This window comes from Meleagris gallopavo, chromosome 9, assembly GCF_000146605.3.
Source record: "Meleagris gallopavo isolate NT-WF06-2002-E0010 breed Aviagen turkey brand Nicholas breeding stock chromosome 9, Turkey_5.1, whole genome shotgun sequence".
NCBI lineage: Eukaryota > Metazoa > Chordata > Aves > Galliformes > Phasianidae > Meleagris > Meleagris gallopavo.
In genome coordinates, this window is record NC_015019.2 from 9,410,048 (window position 1) to 9,428,369 (window position 18,322).

The 18,322-nt window shown below is 37.3% G+C and overlaps 1 protein-coding gene across 1 annotated transcript in view; it reads left to right on the plus strand.

Annotated features, from left to right (window-relative positions):
- The window catches only part of LOC100541004 (bromodomain and WD repeat-containing protein 3), a 53,692-nt gene that overhangs the window by 14,536 nt on the left and 20,834 nt on the right, over positions 1-18,322 (plus strand). Inside the window, 12 exon segments of the mRNA XM_010715261.3 lie at positions 1,453-1,613; positions 3,501-3,722; positions 4,472-4,572; positions 5,245-5,315; positions 6,686-6,786; positions 8,605-8,645; positions 12,079-12,183; positions 13,644-13,797; positions 14,306-14,440; positions 15,218-15,346; positions 15,745-15,970; positions 16,578-16,748. Coding sequence (XP_010713563.2) covers positions 1,453-1,613; positions 3,501-3,722; positions 4,472-4,572; positions 5,245-5,315; positions 6,686-6,786; positions 8,605-8,645; positions 12,079-12,183; positions 13,644-13,797; positions 14,306-14,440; positions 15,218-15,346; positions 15,745-15,970; positions 16,578-16,748 — 1,617 coding nt within the window.

Here is an 18,322-nt window from a genome sequence, read left to right on the forward strand (position 1 = left end):
TTTCAAGCACAGACTTCTTTTATGCTACTGTGCCTTTTTTCTAATATGTAGCTTTTTTACTGCATTCAATTATTAAAAATAGCCCAAGTTTCAGGGCACAAAACTGAGAAACAAAAATACCTTCTGTAAACCTGGATCAATTCATTTTCTGCCCTGCTTATCTCTCTGCTTGTGTTTAAATGCCTCAATCTTATAAGCGTACAGAAGTGTGTAACCAGTTCGTAACTCTTTGAAAGGATGCTTCTTGACTTTGTAATTTTCTAACATCTTCCATAGTCTTTTTTTTTTTTTTCCTGGTGTTTGTGTAGGCAGGTAAAAAGTATGATGATACAACTAAGAAAATGGGTCAAGTTGTTCATTAGGCTGTTAAAATAAAGGGCTGAAAGGCACTCGAGAGCTTCCTGTGGCTCCTGGGAAGTCCTGGCTACTGCAGTGTGCAGTACACAAGATAAGGGGATCTGCAGGGAGCCTCCTATTGCAAGCAGTCTGCAAACCCACCAATCCAGCAGCTGTATCTCGAGTGGCATTCAGAAAGAACTCTCAAAACTCTGAAGTCAAAAGTTCAAGTGGTATGAATTAGGACAGGTGAAATTAGATGCCAAGAGTTGACTCAAATTCTGCATTGGATCAAAGTAGTGTCTTTCTGTGTTCTGCAGCCATGATGATCTTCCTGCAGTGGTGTGCCCTGGCAGTCAATTTCATGCTTAGTCTCTCCTCTCATTTCCTAGTGAAAAGCTTCATAGTTACCTTCAGCGAATCTGCTATCAGTGTTTGGCTCTACCTCATGCTTTTGGGCATTGAGGTTTCAGCCTCTTTTTGTCAGGACCCCTAGGAGTAGCAGTATTGGTATCATTCGTTATTGCAAGTTGTTTTTTTTTTTTGTGCTTGATGCTCTTGTCTGGAACTCTTTCCATCAGCGCTGCGTATTTCTTGTTCTTATATCGTGATAAAAATGAAAGGAAGTTGCTGCTACTGCCAGTAATGAGAGAGACTTTATGGAAAACATAGAAGACTTTTGATCCTGACATATGATCTAGTGTCCTTTCCAAGTAAATCGATTTTCATATATATCAAATGATATCAACCATCAGTGATGGTTGTTATATGGGAATTACATATTACTAATAGCAAATGTTCAAAGTCCCCAGGGTGTATCTGTGGCCTGTTTGTGATCTGAACCCTTGGATTAACTTTTGGTGATTATAAAAACGCTTTATTTTGCTTTAGTATTTGTTAGGAAACCAGGTGTATTGTGTGTTGTAATAGGCTTTGAAAACTTCTTCCTTCGTGGTTGTGTATTTTTTTTGGAATACTGTACAGAATGTCCTGATAAGGTGGCAGATTTATAGATAAACGTTGTTACCAAATCTTATATTGACACAGTATTTGTTTACTTTGAATCCTGGACACAATCCAGGTCTTAATTTTTATTATTACTATTTTTTCTTCCAGTAAATATTCTTTCTGCACGGCAGTTAACTGGATGTGGACGTTTCAGCCACTTGTTCCCAACATCCACCTACCAACAGATGAAGATGCACAAGAGGATATTAGGGCATCTATCTTCTGTTTACTGTATAGCCTTTGATCGCAGTGGGAGAAGAATTTTTACAGTAAGTCTAATAATTTAACTTTTCTCTGAAGATTGCTTTGCTTAGTTTGGTTTTCTTCTTTTTTGAATCCCTTATCAGCTTCTTTGTTGTTCATGGAGATGCAGAAACAGCCTCCAGAAAAAGAAGGGAAGAAAATATTTGATATATATGAAAATCCATCTTTTTCTTTGTTAGTTTTCACCTTTCACTTGAGTTGATGTTTTAAAATTGCTTCTGGCTCTGGTAGACTGAAGCAGCTATCTACTTGCCAGCCCTTACAGAAGAGCTGTTCCAGTCCAGCTCTGTTAGCTCTCACTTGAAATGTGTGCTCATTTTTATTGGTTAATCGACTTTCTTGCTGAATGGCACCTGAATTATTCTGGACTTTGTAATTACTGTGCATACTGCTTGCTCAGTCTTGAGTTCAGTCTTAACACTTTTTTTTTTTAAACTACATTTTACCTTTGGTAACCTTGGAAATTCTGGCAGTCCTCTTACATTTCAGTAAAAACGTGGTGACAAATAAAGAGCCTCGTTACTTCATCTGCAATTTACGCCTCTGCTAAATGTACTTTCTAGAGTTCATAGCAGTATATATGTCAGTATATATTCTCACGGATATATGAATACCATTTTCAGTTATTCTTGATAATATATACCATACATTTCTATCACACTACACTTGTTTTTTATTGTATGTATTCAAAAACCAACAGATTTTAAAAATTAATAACTAGTAATGCATTTTTAAAGAGTGAATACTAATCTCTGTCTTGGCTTTTCTTTGCTCTTTTCTCTTATTGATAGCTATTTAGCACAGTTTACCTGGAAGGCTAATTGTTACCTTTGTTGTTGGTTTTTTTGCTAGCTTTCCCACTAATTATGAATTGGTCAAATAGAGATATTATTATTGTCATTACTCTGGATCACAGTGAGGGCCTTTCCATTTTTATCTCTATCATTAAAAAAAAAAAAAATCTTTCTCACCTGCAGTTATATGAAGTACTGAAACTGATTTGTCTGTGAACTTACATGCAGCTAATAAAATGTAATTTAAAGTCAGATGATGTTGACATTGTGTTTAGTGTTACTGTGTTGATGTGCCTGAGTGCTTAGTGGTAATCCTAGAAGAACATTGGAGAAACATGGATTGAGACTTGAATGTAGCACTCTGCTGTTCTTTTGCCTGCTTGAATTAGGGTCAAAATTAGTATTGTTTTTAATGTTTGAATAGTTCAAGTATTGTGAACTGCCTAAAAATTGTCTATAATATTCAGACTGAATGTGAAGTTATGTAGCTGCTATTAGAGGTAGAAGAATTTTACAATAAGCTGCTGTTGGATTGTATCCTGTCCCAAACTGAATTCTCTCAGTTGCACATGATATCCATGTGTTCTCTTTTTGTGGTCCAGCTCTCTTCCATCAACAAAAATTAAACCTCATGGTACAGCTGACTGGCAGCTCTCAGGGCCTGGCAGAGGTTCTGAGGTGCCTCACGTGCTTAAGTTCTCATTTTCCTTTGAGCTTCCTCCAGCCTTATGGTCACCTTACATTTAGTATTGGATTGATCCTGCTCGCATAGATGAACGTGCCTGTTAATAACACACAGTTAAACATCTCATCTGAAACTTGATTACTACTGAAGGTAGAGAGATGTTATATTTGCAGTGTATATTAGTACAAATCAAAAGAGCATCTTCTTTTTTACAAACATCTCAATTCCTGCTATCACAAAATGATTCCCAAACTCAGATGTGTTTCTATGGAATCCTGCTGAAGTTGTTCATCTGGCAGTTCGTGACCTCGACGTGCTTTAGATACTTGTTCATCCACAGCCCACATGTGTACCATGGACACACAATGTGTATATTATTTTATATAATCTTTGGAAATTTTTTCTGGCATTAGGGGTCAGATGATTGCTTGGTCAAAATCTGGGCTACAGATGATGGGCGCCTGCTCTCAACGCTGCGAGGACACTCGGCTGAGATTTCTGACATGGCTGTTAACTATGAGAACACGCTGCTTGCAGCAGGCAGTTGTGATAAGATTGTCAGAGTGTGGTGTCTTCGAACCTGTGCCCCAGTCGCAGTCCTGCAGGGCCATTCTGCTTCCATTACTTCTATACAGGTAAGGAATAACACTTCTTAAGCTGTTGAAATAAAATGGTACTAGCAGATGGGAATAAAACTTCTCTTTCCATTGTGTTTGGCAGTGTAGGTTTGTCCCAGCTGAGAGCATCAGGTGAACTGGCAGGGTCAGGGGGAAACTGCTGGCATCCTTGAAAGCTGTGTATGCAGCAACTGGGAACCTCATTTCTCTTCCCCTTGTCTGTACTTCCAGTTTTGTCTGAATTTAACTCTGTTGGAATTTACTTATTTTATTATTAAGGCAATATTTTACAACTTGATTTTGTGTTACATATATTTATGTAAACAAAATATTATTTATGGTATACATATACAATGTATATATAACATTCCTAGCAAGCTTTTTTTAAAAGTTCTGATAACTTAGAAAATAATCATAATTCTTTATGACTTTTTGAGGAAAATGTCATGCACATAGAGAACTACAGACGTATTCTCTCATCTTGTTGCCCTGGTCAGAAGGACTAGGCTTGTTTCCTTTTGGAGTTAAATTTTCTGTGGCCAAACTAAGCTTGCTAGTCAAAATGTGTTTGTTTTTTGTTTCTATTTTCTTGGCTTTATTTTTATGGAAGTTCATTTTCTATGTCTGTGCCTTTCCTGCTCTCTGTAATCCTGAGGAGTAAGTTAACATGCTAATGAAAAATATTCCTGTCAGTGTCCATTTACTAATTTGTAGCATGTAAGAGGGAGAATGAAATTAGCTGATCGAATTCTAAACTTTATTTTCAGTTCTCTCCAGCAAGAAAAGGCACAACACGATACCTCACTTCTACTGGTGCTGATGGAACAATCTGTTTCTGGCAGTGGCATGCTAACACCATGAAGTTTAAGTAAGCCTGTCAGATTATTATTATTATTTTAAAAGAAAGACAAATTTATTTGGAATTTTAAAATGGAGAGGAATGCTGGGATAATTAAGGCATGTTCCTTCTCAATGAGGAAGTTCCTTGGGGATGTGTCGTGCTGTATACTTGCTGCTGGATGACTATGGTGTGACTGCCATACGTAACAGCAGTGTGTGGGGCAGGGAGCACTTTCTTACATGCGTTGCAGAGTCTTGGCATTACAATGCAGAGGGGAGGTTATTTTTTCTTTTTACTGTGCTTTGCTAGGAGTGTTGTGGAAGAATTTAATGCTTTTGTGTTTAGGACCACATCCTTGTGTGAAATGTACAAGCAAAGATATTTCATTGCTTTTGATCAGAAGAACACGGATTTATAGATGTCACCAAACCCACACTTAATAGGAAATAAATCCTATGGTACAAATGGCTTGCCAAGTTCTATTTTAAATAGATTTAAGTTGGTTAGTATAATTATAAATAAGTTAAATATTTTCAATTTAGAAAATGGTGGTTTTATTAGAAAACAAATGAAAGTAAGCTCTAGCAAAATAAGTGTGAATTATGAAATGAAAAGTTTTAGGATGAATGTGCTGACCTCATGAGCTGCAGTGCAGGAATAAAGTAATGAAGAGTAAAAATGCTGTGATGTCACACATAGGGATCGCCCTGTGAAATTTGCGGAGAGGTCCAGGCCGGGTGTTCAGATATCTTGTTCATCTTTCAGTTCTGGTATGTATGCAATATGAGCTAGCTGGAAAGTGTTTTCTGAACTGTAATTCCTCTGGTCGGTGACAGGGCTATTACTTCTTTATAAATACGAATGATATCAAAGCCTTTTTCAGTTAATCACAGCACTGTCAAACTGTGATTGTTTGAATCTCTTCATGCAGTTTGTTCATGCAGTCTGTTTCAAGCTGTCTTTTTTTTTTTTTGTATGTGCTTGTTTCTTTGTTTTAAATTTGACATCTTAGAAAAAAGTTTCAGTAAAGATTTTTCTAAAGAAAGTTCTTGAAATCTTCCAGACAGGTGATTTCTGTTTAGAAATGGCTCTTCTGCCAATTCCAGATTTGGCTGTATTCTAGAAAGATCAGTTCTCACTTAGAGACTTTTTTGGGCTTCAGTAATTCCCAGTGTTTCCTTCAGGGCACTTTTGCCCTCCCTCTTTCCCTCTGGCTGCCCAGGCTGCACATGGTGCTGCTTGGCAGAACTGTGGAGGCCAGACCGGCCCGGGAGTGCAGGAGGGAGACGGAGTTGTCTCATTAGTGAGCAGCTATTCAGTAATCTACTTAGTACTGAACAGCAGAGTATAAAATAATCTATTGAGTGATTTGTAAGTGACCAAGTCCTTATGTTCCTTTGCATGTGTTTGAAAATATCAGCTTGAATAACATACTTTGTTACAGCTCTTAATCCTCAAAAATAGTGGTTCTTACTAGTAAAATTGTGTAACTTCTTATTTATTTTTGTTACCTGAAATTGAGAACTATTCTAGAGCCACACAACCCTTAACATATTTCTTTTTTAAAATCTAGAGTCCTTAAATTCGCTAAAACCATTTCAATGCCATAAGCACACATGAGCACCCATTTTTTTTTCTGCAATATTATTAACAGAACAAACAAACATTACAAGAAAATTACTTAATCGCTGACTCCCAGTTCAGCAATAATTTCTCTAATGCACTTCTAATAGATCTGCTTCCATACTTGGTTTGACCAGTGAGGATATCAAATTGTTCCCCTTCACTGTTCTGCATAGGCTGTCTGAGGGCACTGTGATAATTTCTGAAGGCATGGGGGAAGGCAGTAGTATTAGTTGATGAGTGCTGTAACTTGCAATTTTATCTTCTTTTGATCACAAAGACCTACAGCTGTAAAATGTTGCAGACCTCAATGTTACGTTAAAGTTGATACGGTCTGAGAAAGTACAGGTTAAAACAAAAGTTGTCAGGGTTGACTTATTTTTTCAGGATGTGTCTTTGTATTACATTGAAATTTTGGGTTTAAAACTTATTTAAAACTGTTTCTTTGACAATAAAGCAGTAATTGAATTTAGTTGTTCCTTGGATGACTCCTCACCAGAAACACTGTCTGTCTTAGGTGGCATGTTCATTGCAACAGGTAGTACTGACCATGTGATAAGAATATATTATTTGGGCTCAGAGTCTCCAGAGAAAATGGCTGAGTTGGAATCTCACACGGTAAGAGACAAATCAGAAAGGAAATCTTCCTTTTTCTTCCTACCTTATTTAGAGAACTTAAGTTTTGTGTATGCTATTAAACTTCTTTTCTCTCTTTAGAGTTTGATTGGCTCTCAACACCGTGGTATTTTAATGCCTTGAAGTTTGTAATATACTTATTTTAAAATTCCCCTAAAGCCTGAGATGCGTGCAGAATATTTTATATATTTTGTATATTTTATCCCTGCCTCCCCCTCAGAAAACCTTTATTCCAGGAAATGGGAGGAGGGACTGGGTTATTTCATTTGTTCCTGAAGAGAGTCTGTGATGGGGTGGGGAATTAAAGCAATTTTCATGCAAGACATTATTATTCCTATTAAATTTGTTCTTGAATGTTTAACTTGATTTGTGACAAAAATCCATGTAATTAAAAGACCTCAGACCTCATTCTAGTTCTAGAGTATGGCATCAGACTCTGGATCATTTAGGAAGCAAGGAAAACGTAAGAGTATCCTTTCACTGGTAATGCAGATGGATTCTCATGAAAATTAAAAATATTCTGAATATCTATATAACCTTCAGCATTAGTTTATAGGTTTCCAAGTCTTGATGGTTTCTATTAAAACTGTTGAATGTCTTGATTTGACTGAAATCTGATAAAGATTACTAAAATAGTGTGAAATCTGTCTTCATTTCTTACTTGTTACTGAGAACAGAGGATGATAGTATTATTTATTGTGTTTGTAAACAGTGTATCAGAAAGGCCAACTTACAGCAACACTGATAGGCTTCTGAATGATGAAGAGCTTGGAGCATTTATCTTTATACTGTAATAGCCCAGCCAACCACTTTAATAATATTTTGTGCATTTGGGCTGAGGACTAAATTGATTAATTGCACTTCAGTGGATGTCATGAGTCCTGTGTTTACATGTGTTTACGTGAGTCCTGTCTCAGAGCTTCAAGTCAGTAAACCTAGCGAATGTTTTACTCACCAGCAAGAACTTGTCTTCTGTGTTCAGCACATCAGCTTTGGAATAAACTGAAATTCCTTTGATTTTTGGAATTCTGCTTAATACCTCAACTTGCTGTTAGTCTGCCCCTGAAGAAGTCCTGAGCTGGACACTTGTTGTCAGGACCTGGGAATGCTCGTGGGAGGAAAGATTAGCAAGTGCATGTAGCCAGTACAAGTATTAAGCAAAACAAAATTATGATTTCTTAAAAATGTCTAAAATTTAATGCTAGTTCCTCAAGAATTAAGAAATGGAAATAAAACCAAGGTTTGCTTTTTCTGTTGTTGTTGGAAAAAATATTTTAAACTGCTTTAATATTCTATCTAAAAATTGCAAGCCTCTTATGTATGTAGTTAAGTCATTCTTTTACCATTGCATTGAGTGCTATCCCTACCAGGCCTTGGGACTCTGGGAGTGTCTTACTCCTGTTAACAGTGCAGTGTTAAAGGTGCAGGGTTCCCAGGCAGGGTTTGCCCTGTGGCGTTGTGCAGAAGATCTGTTCAGGTAAGAGCAGAGCTGCTGCAGCTTCTTCCTCCTAAATGTGCAAGTATTGGAGAGGCTGAGCTAGAAATCCTTTGCATCTCTGAGCTTCTTCTGGAAAGCTGTGGATTCACTGCCTCTTTGAGATTTTTCTCTTTTGATGTCTAACACAAAATGCCTGCTTGGGGAAATTTTAACAGGGGATGTGACTTATGAATTTGTATGGTAATGTATTACAGGACACACATAGGAAGGTGTAATTTGCTAAATAGTTCAACAATGAGATCTTTTTGGATGAGTGTTTCATCTTACAAAGCACTTACTTACTTTTTTCCCTCCTTGTTTAGGACAAAGTTGTCGCAGTCCAGTTTTGTAACAATGGAGACAGGTGAGTGGCTGCCCTGGGATCTTTCCATTGAAACTATGGTATTTAATTTTCTAAACAACTTTCCAAAGTAAACTTAGTGCAACAGGAAGACTGCACGTGGGCTCTGATTAATCTTAGACAAATTACTTATAGTGTCCTGGGAAATATGTACCATATCCACAAGCTTAATCCTGCTGTCTTCTGCTGTAACAACAAAAACATTCTGTGATTGTGCTTTTCTTGGTGTTTGTTTTTTTTTTTCTAAATTGAGTAAATAGGAAACCAAATTTTGTATCCTTTTAGTCTCACCTCACAGGTAGGCTTGTTAAGTACAGGAAGGGTTACTTCTGGAGTAAGAACACTGTAACAGACATAAGCTAAGCAAGGGCAAAAACTGTTACACAGTCATAGATGGTCAGACAAGCAAGTTTGCTTCATGGACTGGAGTGCAATCATCTGCAAAGAGCTGTGATTTAATCTTCATTAATGGGATTTCTTTTGCAAGGTACTTTTACCTGAGAAAGTTGGCAGTAGCACCTGAGTGTATTCAGGTTTTCAGATTTTACGGTAGGATCTGGGATTTCATCTTCCAATAACTTTATCATTTCAGTCCTGTTAGGGCGAGGTGAAGAGCAAGCATGTGTACTTACCTGTTTGTGTGGCTGTCATTTGGTAATGACTTTTGACCACCTATTTTTCTGGAGCACCAGGAAGCAAAGGGAGTAGCACAGTGGCTATACCACACCTCTGCTTGCCAGATTAAGCTTGTGCTGATGGCCAGCGTAGAGGCAGAGCCGTGGAAAAGCTACCAGTGATAGCAGCACTTCAGTTAGCTGTTGCATTCAAAGGAGATGTCCCATGTTTCTGTAGGGAGGCACAGATAAAGATGCCGCTTTATCCTCTCTTTCAGCTACTCTTGTTCCACCCTTTCTTTAGTATGGGAACTCTGAAATATGTGGCTTTCAAAGAAGTATGCTCTTAGGTTAGCATTGGAGCAATCCTCTCCACAACCTCATGCAGTAGCTGATGAAAGGTAGATAAACAGGAGAGGAGAAATAGAAATTGGTGTGTTGTCTGAAGTGTGATGGAAAGGAGTCACGGATACTTTGGCAGCTGAATATTTGTTGTGCATAACTGAAAATTGAACTGCAGAACTGTGTTATTTGTAGGACTCTTTTTTCTTTTTTCTTTGTTTAATTGTGAATTTATCGTGTTGAAACTGGTAGTGTTGTTGATAGACTCTGAATGTGTTGGTTTGTATTTTAGTGGGTTTTGTGTTTGTTTTGGGTGGTTTTTTTTGTTTTTTTTGGTTTTTTTTAGTTTTTAGGGGTTTTTTTTAGTTTTTAGGCCTTTCTTGTCTATGCTTTCTGCATCTTTTATACCAGCTGGGGACCAGAAAGCAGCCAATGATTTGCATAATTTGAAAACATTTTCCAAATAATATGACATTGCTGATATTTTGCTGAAGCATGAGATCGTCCACCCTTTGCTATCTGTCTAGTTTAATTCCTTGGTGAATGGTTTCTTCTGTGAGGCCCTGTCTGGGCATGTTGACCAAGCAAGTTCTCTCTTCTGGTGCTCAGTTCTGAAAAATTTGGGAAGTGTGCTTGTTTTAACGAATTTGCCATTCATAAGTTCTTGACTTGACTTCAGTGGGAGTCCAGTGAAGAACATGATATGATGAACAGCCTCCAAAATGACAGGAGAAAATCTGATTTGTTCTTGAAGGGGAATAAGCACAGAGCAGCTCTTCAGTGGGGTATAAGGCCTTTGGCTCTTGTGGACAATTTTATTGGTCTGCTTTATTATTTATAAAAATTTGCTTCTGTCTGACAACGTGTCTGCAAAAATGTGAATTTTTAGGCAGATCCTGAATTTCCAGCTAATTAGTTTAGATGACTACTTTTGCTTTTTAAACCTGTAGTAAGTCGGGGTGCTGTTGCATCTGTAGGAATTGCAATCGGGATGCCCATGGTGAGAGGGTCCTATAGGCATAGCTGTGTGACAAGCTTCTGCAGCACAGCTGTGTTAGAGTGCAGTGTGACAAGCTATGATTAGTGACCAACATCCTAATGTAAATGCATTTATGCCAGCTTTTGCTCATTTTCCTTATTTTGCTTGGCAGAAGGTTTAAGGAATTTTGCATGCAGGAGCCATCCAAGCAAAGCAGTGCCTTTGCCAGAGCAACTGCACCTGTACTCAGAAATCGTTGTCATGGAAAATTATATGGGAGTGTACTGATATAATGGTATGAACAGTTCCTTCCTTCCAAGGAATGTGAGAGCACAAGTCCCACTGAGGGTATTAAGTCAGGTAGTCGCTGAAAATTATACTCATATGCTAAATGGAAAAGTTATGACCATGTTTTTACTTTATATTAAAAAAAAGATAAAGCAGGAAAGCTTGTCATGCGTGTATTTAAACACTTCTTCATCATCATGAAAAATTTCAGGTCAAGAACTGCGAAAAGGTGAACCATCATTGTTTCTGTATGTAAATGTAGTACGTTTTTAAAGGCGTTTGCTTTCCTGGGAAAGAATGTTATTCAAGGAGCTTTTTTCAAAATTCTCAACAAAAATGACTTTTGTAATATCGATAGTCAAAGTTTTATGATATAGTTTTGTATTCAGCTTCACAGAGAGGGCTACTACTTTCATTCAGCGTGGGTATTTCCCTTCTCTGTCTTCACCTTTTCCCTAAGTTAATGTATTATAATTTATGCTAGACTCTTGGCATGTAATTTCTTTTCTTTGCTTCCACTATGAACTGCTCAAGGGATTTGCTGATGTCATTTAAAAGGGAATGTGCAGCTTGTATGAATTACGACATTGAAGTCATTCCAAGGCCATCTGCTAGCTATAACCAAATGTAATTAATGTTGTGAGATATAAACTGTTTTCTGCTGTACAAAATCTGATATGAAAATTGTAACCTCACTGTCTTTTAATTATATTCTCTAAATCAGAGATGCGGAAACAATATAAAGAATAAGTGTTGAAAAAGTATTAAATACATCCTAGCTTCTGTACTGACTTGAACACGTGTGCTCCTGACTTGCCAAGTTTTGTAGCTGCTTTTTATTCTGTGGTAGCAGTTCATCGAGATTTTATGACAGGTTAAACGTGCCTGTTTGTAGGCATATAGAGAGTAAGGCAAGAGTATACACACAAGTATGCATCTCCAAGTGTTTTACCTGTGTACGTGTGTGCATATTTGGTGCAGAGGGAACACAGTCCTCTGCCAATCTCCTAAACATTCTTGCCACAGGATTTAGTATGCTCTGAGCATGCTGCTGCTGAGGATAGAAAGCTCCATAGTGAAGCTACCAAACAGCGAGCATGTAAGAAGGGCATTTGGGTATTAGACCAGAAGCAGCAGTGACTTAATGCTTATTCAGAATTTCATGATTATTTTTTTTGTTTGTTTGTTTTTGTTTTTCAACTTCACCCCATAGTTTAAGATTTGTCAGTGGAAGCAGAGATGGAACGGCAAGAGTATGGCAATATCATCAGCAAGAATGGAAGAGTGTAGTCCTGGATATGGCGACTAAAATGACAGGGTAAAGCAAACTAAACAAAGCATGCTGCTTACCATTGTGTACATAACAACCAAAATCTTCCATGGAATTTAAAACTATTTACTTAATTTTAACTAAAAATGCATGTTTGTGGTGTATTGAAAATGTCATGGCCCTATCTGTTAATTAGCCCCCAGAAGAAAATATTAATAATTGGTAGTTTCTGACTGTAGTGGTTGGGGAATACTTAGTATTTTATTGATGAGGTAAGAATGTCAAATAGAGTTCATTTCATGGAAGGAGATTTGTAATAGAACCTCATTGATCCTATGCAGACCTGTCTGTTTTTAAAATAAGTGTGTGTGTGTGTGTGTGTGTGTGTGTGTGTGTGTTGAAGACAACTCTTGTTTTTTCTCACCTCTCAAAAAAGTTCTAGTTGTTACTGCCATAGTTTCCTCAGGTCATTAGTATTCATTTTATGTCATGTATATTGTTTTATTTTTGTACTATGGGATAGAGTTTAAATTATAATGAATTCATTGAGTTTAAAACATGAAAAAGAGCACAAAAGAGCACAATATATAACACGAATGTGAATCTGGATGTTTGGCAGTTTCTAGTGTTGTGCAGCCATTGTTACAAATAACAGGCAGTTTCTTCAGTTACTATTCAGATAAACGAATTTAGGCCACTAATGCTTATTTTACTCACTTGAGAACAAATGACAGTAGGCAGAAGGTTGATGAGAGGTTTGACACTGGTTCTTTTCTGTAACAACCTTCTTTCCTGTATAAGCACACTCAGGTTTCTTATTTTAATCCAAGACCTGAGTTGCTTTGCAGAATTTCTTGTAATATAGAAATGTATATCCAAAGCAATTAATTAATATTGCATTTTTCCCTAAGCTTTCAGGTAAGAGATGAGTTGTGTTCGTTTTGTTCTCAGGTTCAATTAGAATTTTGAAATTTTCTGTTTGAGGTCCTCACGTGACTTCTGAAGTGGACTTCTAGTTGAATACATACGGTAACAAAAATCAACAAAGGGGAAATCCGTTAGGCAGGTTTTTTCTGCATTGAAATACAAAGAATTTCAAATGGTTACATTTTTAATAAGCTATCTGGTGAAGTCTGAATCTGATTTATTTTGGAAGCTTTTGCTCACTACGCAGTTTACTTGTGTTGATGACCAATAAGAAAAAATGTCTTGTAGAAAAGGAGTTAATAGAAATGAAAGAAGGAGTTATGGTAGGTGAGGATGGTCACTGAAGAACAGGAGGGAAACTTGTACTTTTTAAGGAGAGAGAACTATAAATCTTAATGGCACTGAGCATTTTCTGTATCTGTTTTTTTTTTTGCTACTGCAGAAGCTCTCTTTCATTCTCCTTCATTAGCCAGTAGTTGTGGCCACTGTGCTCTCCCTAACTTCACATTGAGTTAGTGCTGCTAAATGTTTCTGTATGCAGTTACTGATTTATTTCTTCTTTAAATTATGAATTTTCTTAGAAACAATGTAGCATCTGGGGAGGACAAAGTGACTAAACTGAAGGTTACAATGGTGGCTTGGGATAGATATGATGCCACTGTCATCACTGCAGTCAACAATTTCCTTCTCAAAGTGTGGAACTCTTCCACGGGGCAGCTTCTTCATAGTTTATCTGTGAGTAAAGTTTGAGTGAATAATCCCTATTTGTTATAAGTGAACTCTAAAAGTGATTTGAGGCTGAGCTGCAACCTCATGCCTCCTGTTAAGCAATGTTTTATCCTGAAATATGCCGGCTGTCTTGTGCTTTTTGGGAGGATGTGTATCATGAGGAAAGGAGCTGATGACCAAAGTGCTGCTAGGCCCTTCTGATTGTTGGCTGACAAGGAAGATTATTTGGAGGTCACAGCTTCTGCCCTGACTAAAGGGCTGCAGCTGTCCTCAATACTGATTTCTGCTTCCTCTCCCCTCTCCTCCTTTTGTGCTGACCTACAGTCTGAAGCAGAAAGTGTGATAATGCCAAGCCTCTGACAAAATGTCAGCTAAGTACAGATGCAGTTCTAGTTTAAGATCTAGTAAACTGAGCTGTTTTAGATAACCTCACACTAAATACTGTGTGTATTCAGAGATATTATGTGGAAAAACATGACTTCTTTTTTTTTTTTTTACCCTGCTTTCACTGTAGGGCCATGATGATGAAGTTTTTGTTCTGGAGGCCCATCCATTTGATCAAAGGATTGTACTTTCTGCGGGTCATGATGGAAATATTTTCATTTGGGATATAGACAAAGGAACAAAAATTCGTAATTACTTTAACATGGTAAGAATAATCAGGGAAGGAGTTTTGTTTTTTTACATTTATGTAAAACTGATCTTGAGGCAAGAGTGGATTTCATCATGCACTTGCTGTGAACAATATTATAACAAGATTAGTGGAAAGTTCCTGCATATTTAACAGGAAACACTATACTCTTCAGAAAGCAACACCCAAATATGTTTACTGTTTAAGTGTAGCAGCAAGTCTTTCATGGGATCTGTTAGGTCAGAATATTATTCATTTATATAGTTATACTACGCAAAAGATAGTAGTCATTCCCAAAGCAGAGCAATGAAAGCCAGTAAGTTTCTGTGTTGTAACACAATGCTGTGGTCTGGGAAACAGTATGGTTGTCTTGTGTGGCATCTATCTAAATCCATGCAATGTCAGGTTTGTTGGTCTGATTCCACTGCTGAGCAAATGCAGCTGTGCTGTTTCAGGACCTGAGCTAGCTTCCTTCACCTGAGGCTGTGAAACCCGCTGGTATGGAGCTACTGTGTTCATGAGTTCTTTGCCACATGCTTGCTCTGTATCTTCCACTAAATAAAATTTAGACTTCTTGTTTCAGAGCATACGTTAAAAGTTGCATTGAAATTTCAGGGCAAAGAAGTAATTTGACTTTATTGGTCAGTGATACTTTAATAGTTGAGTAGAAAAGTAAAAGCAAGCGTTGAGTGAGTTGGGAGTGTTCACAGAATTAGGTTTTAGTACTTGATGGAGCACAAGTGAAATTTTCTTTTCACAATGTGATTTTGAAAGGGATGCTCTGTTTGTATACAGATTGAGGGCCAAGGCCATGGAGCTGTTTTTGATTGCAAGTTCTCACCAGATGGACAGCATTTTGCCTGCACAGACTCTCATGGACATCTGCTGCTATTCGGTTTTGGATGCAGTAAATATTATGAAAAGGTGAGTTGAGTGAATTTTAAACTCTTCTCTCTTGACCTCATTTTGTCTTAGAAGTAGTTGTGTTAGTTTGTTGTCTCCCCCATGCCCTGGACCAAAACTAATTAAATAAGGGAGCAGTTATTGTTCATCTAAATCAGAAAGATGTAGGCGAGAATTACTAGACAAGGGAGCAAGACATTATTTTCTTTCAATTCACCTTGGCATAATTTACCATTGAATGTTTGCATCAAGTCTTGATAATAAAACGCACTTGTGGTAGGCGTCTGTTCTCTGTCATAACATTTCTTCTGCTGATTCTAAGTGTAGGAGTTGTGGTATCTGGGTATGGGAGCCATTCCAAAGCTTCACGACAGCTGCAAATGGCCATTCATTTATTTACTAAATTGCTTTTCTTGCAGATTCCAGATCAGATGTTCTTCCATACAGATTACCGACCACTGATCCGTGATGCAAATAACTATGTTTTGGACGAACAGACTCAGCAGGCTCCACATCTTATGCCTCCTCCATTTCTGGTGGATGTTGATGGAAATCCTCATCCCACGAGATTCCAGCGGCTGGTACCAGGGAGAGAAAATTGCAAGGATGAGCAACTTATTCCTCAGCTGGGTTATGTAGCTAATGGTATGCTGTCTAAGTCTCATGCATAATACATGTATTGCACAGTATTGAGCACCAGTTCTGCAGGATGGTACTGTAAAGATTAATTCTGTTTCTTCTGAAACAAGTGGTTTAAAATCAGGGGGTAGAATAGGGGTAGAATAACAAACTTCATGGCATAAAGGAAGTGTATGGGATTAACTAGATTGGAGATAAGACAAGGAGACTTCAGTATTCCAAAATCTGTGGACCTCTACATACATTTATGGCAGCATGCTTCAACTATCATCCTGTTGTTCTTGATGTGACTTGTATGTGAGTAAGGAAGCAGAAAAGTAAGACAGGCTTTGAAAAATGCTGATCTCTGATAGAGGTCTTCCACTGTCACCTACTGAAGTATAATTTCTTTCTGTTATTACCAAGTGCTTATTTTTATTTTATGTGCAAGTCTGTAAATATAGGTTTTTCTTGTAGATAATATTTTAAACTTCAAGTCTGAGAGCAGAAAGATGGCCTGTAATCAGATATTTTGCAGGGCAGACAGCACAACTTAAAATTTGATTGTTTCTATAGTGTTTATAAATCAGAAATTAAGCATTTTGTAAGCAGTCATGATCCTGTTCTTGTTAAGGTGATGGTGAAGTAGTTGAACAAGTCATTGGACAGCAAACTAATGACCAGGATGAGAGTATCCTTGATGGGATGATCAGAGAGCTACAAAGGGAGCAGGATTTGAGACTAATCAATGAAGGAGAAACTCTTCCAAATCCTCCACTCAATAGATCTCACTCTGTTAACGGAGGTAAGCATCCCCTCTTTACCTCTGTCATTTCTTTAGGTAAAGAACAGTAAGGTACTAATCAAAATGTGTTCCAATTTGTGTTTTAGGACAATGTCTCTTGTTCGAGGACACTTTCTCTTGCTCTTACACATTTTATTAACCTGTCTGGGGCACTTGCTAATACTGTCAAAGGAATTAAATGTTGAAAGTGCAGTTGATCACTTACTAACTGGACATTATCTGATTAGTTAGAATTATTAATGTGCTAATTCTATTATAAATTGTTACTAAAAATGAAGTTCCCTATATTGTCTCAATGTCACTTAATCACTATGGAGATGATACTTTCTAACTGAATAACGTCAAGTTAACAGCATGTAATTAGAGAATGCCTATGGAATACAATGTTGTGACAGACTAATGGCTTCCTTGTGCAGCATAAGTGTTAAAGCTGAGCATCAGTGTTTATAAAATAAACATGTCTGCTCTGTCTTAATGTTTCCTGAGAAAGCTTGAGATTGTTCTCCTGGTGAGTGTTTTGCTATTGTGACTGTATTTTTAATATGCAAAATGATTAAAAATTTAAAACAAACTCAGCCAGATATGAACAGCTGACTGTGAAGCAGCTGATTGAGTGCAGTTGTCATAACAGAACAGATGCTGTGGACTTCTGCTGCAAATCATCCTGAGCTTTTAAAAAATTTGCATCACTAATAGATTAATTTTAGGTTAAATGACTGATTATACTTTTGTATTAGAGTTTCCTGGCAAATCTTAAATTGTTAGATTTACAGTTTAAATTCAAGAAGGAATAGGAAAAATATTACTGGAAACTGCATAAAATAGACTTTTGCTTTTATCTGGATTGGTGTTGTCATGAATGGGCCTAGCAGGCAGCTTCAGTTCACAGGAAGTCCTTTCTGCTTCTTATGATAGGCTGATGTGTAATCCCAGTCCTCAGTTGTATTGGCAAAATATGTACAAATGCCCCTGTATTTGTGTGAGAAGGAATCTCTGTATGTGAGACAGTAGAAATGAATGTAGTTACTTTGCAGAACTTGCACTGTCAATGTTTTTCCCACATGAACTGACCTTATTTGTGTGAGTCAGTTAGAATATACATGAAGTGATTGATATTTTAATAGCTGAATGTCTCTAGATAGGGTAGTACAATTGTAAAGTCAGTTTTTTCATGCTGTTAGCCATACTTAAGAATGTAGAAATAGTTGGCGCTTTCCCAAATAACAGGATAAATTAAGGCAGTGACAGCAGCAATTCTGATTTTGTCAGCTTTATTTTCTTTTTGCTATTATGAAGTTTCAGTATCTATTTTCTTCTGAATGTGTAGCTCTGCATTGTTGTGCCACCTGATAAAAAGTGTGCCTGTGCACACAAGGTAAACATTACAAATACAGGTACAGGCACAAGAGACATGTTAAACCTTGTAGCAATCTGTTATTTTAGGTGATAATCTTCTCTTTTCTTCTGCCACAGAATTTAAGACTCGTGACTTAAAAGCCTTTAAAACAGAAGACAGGGTTTTGATTTAAGGGTGACTTAAGCACCTTTACAATTTTTCTCATAGTTATTTCTCT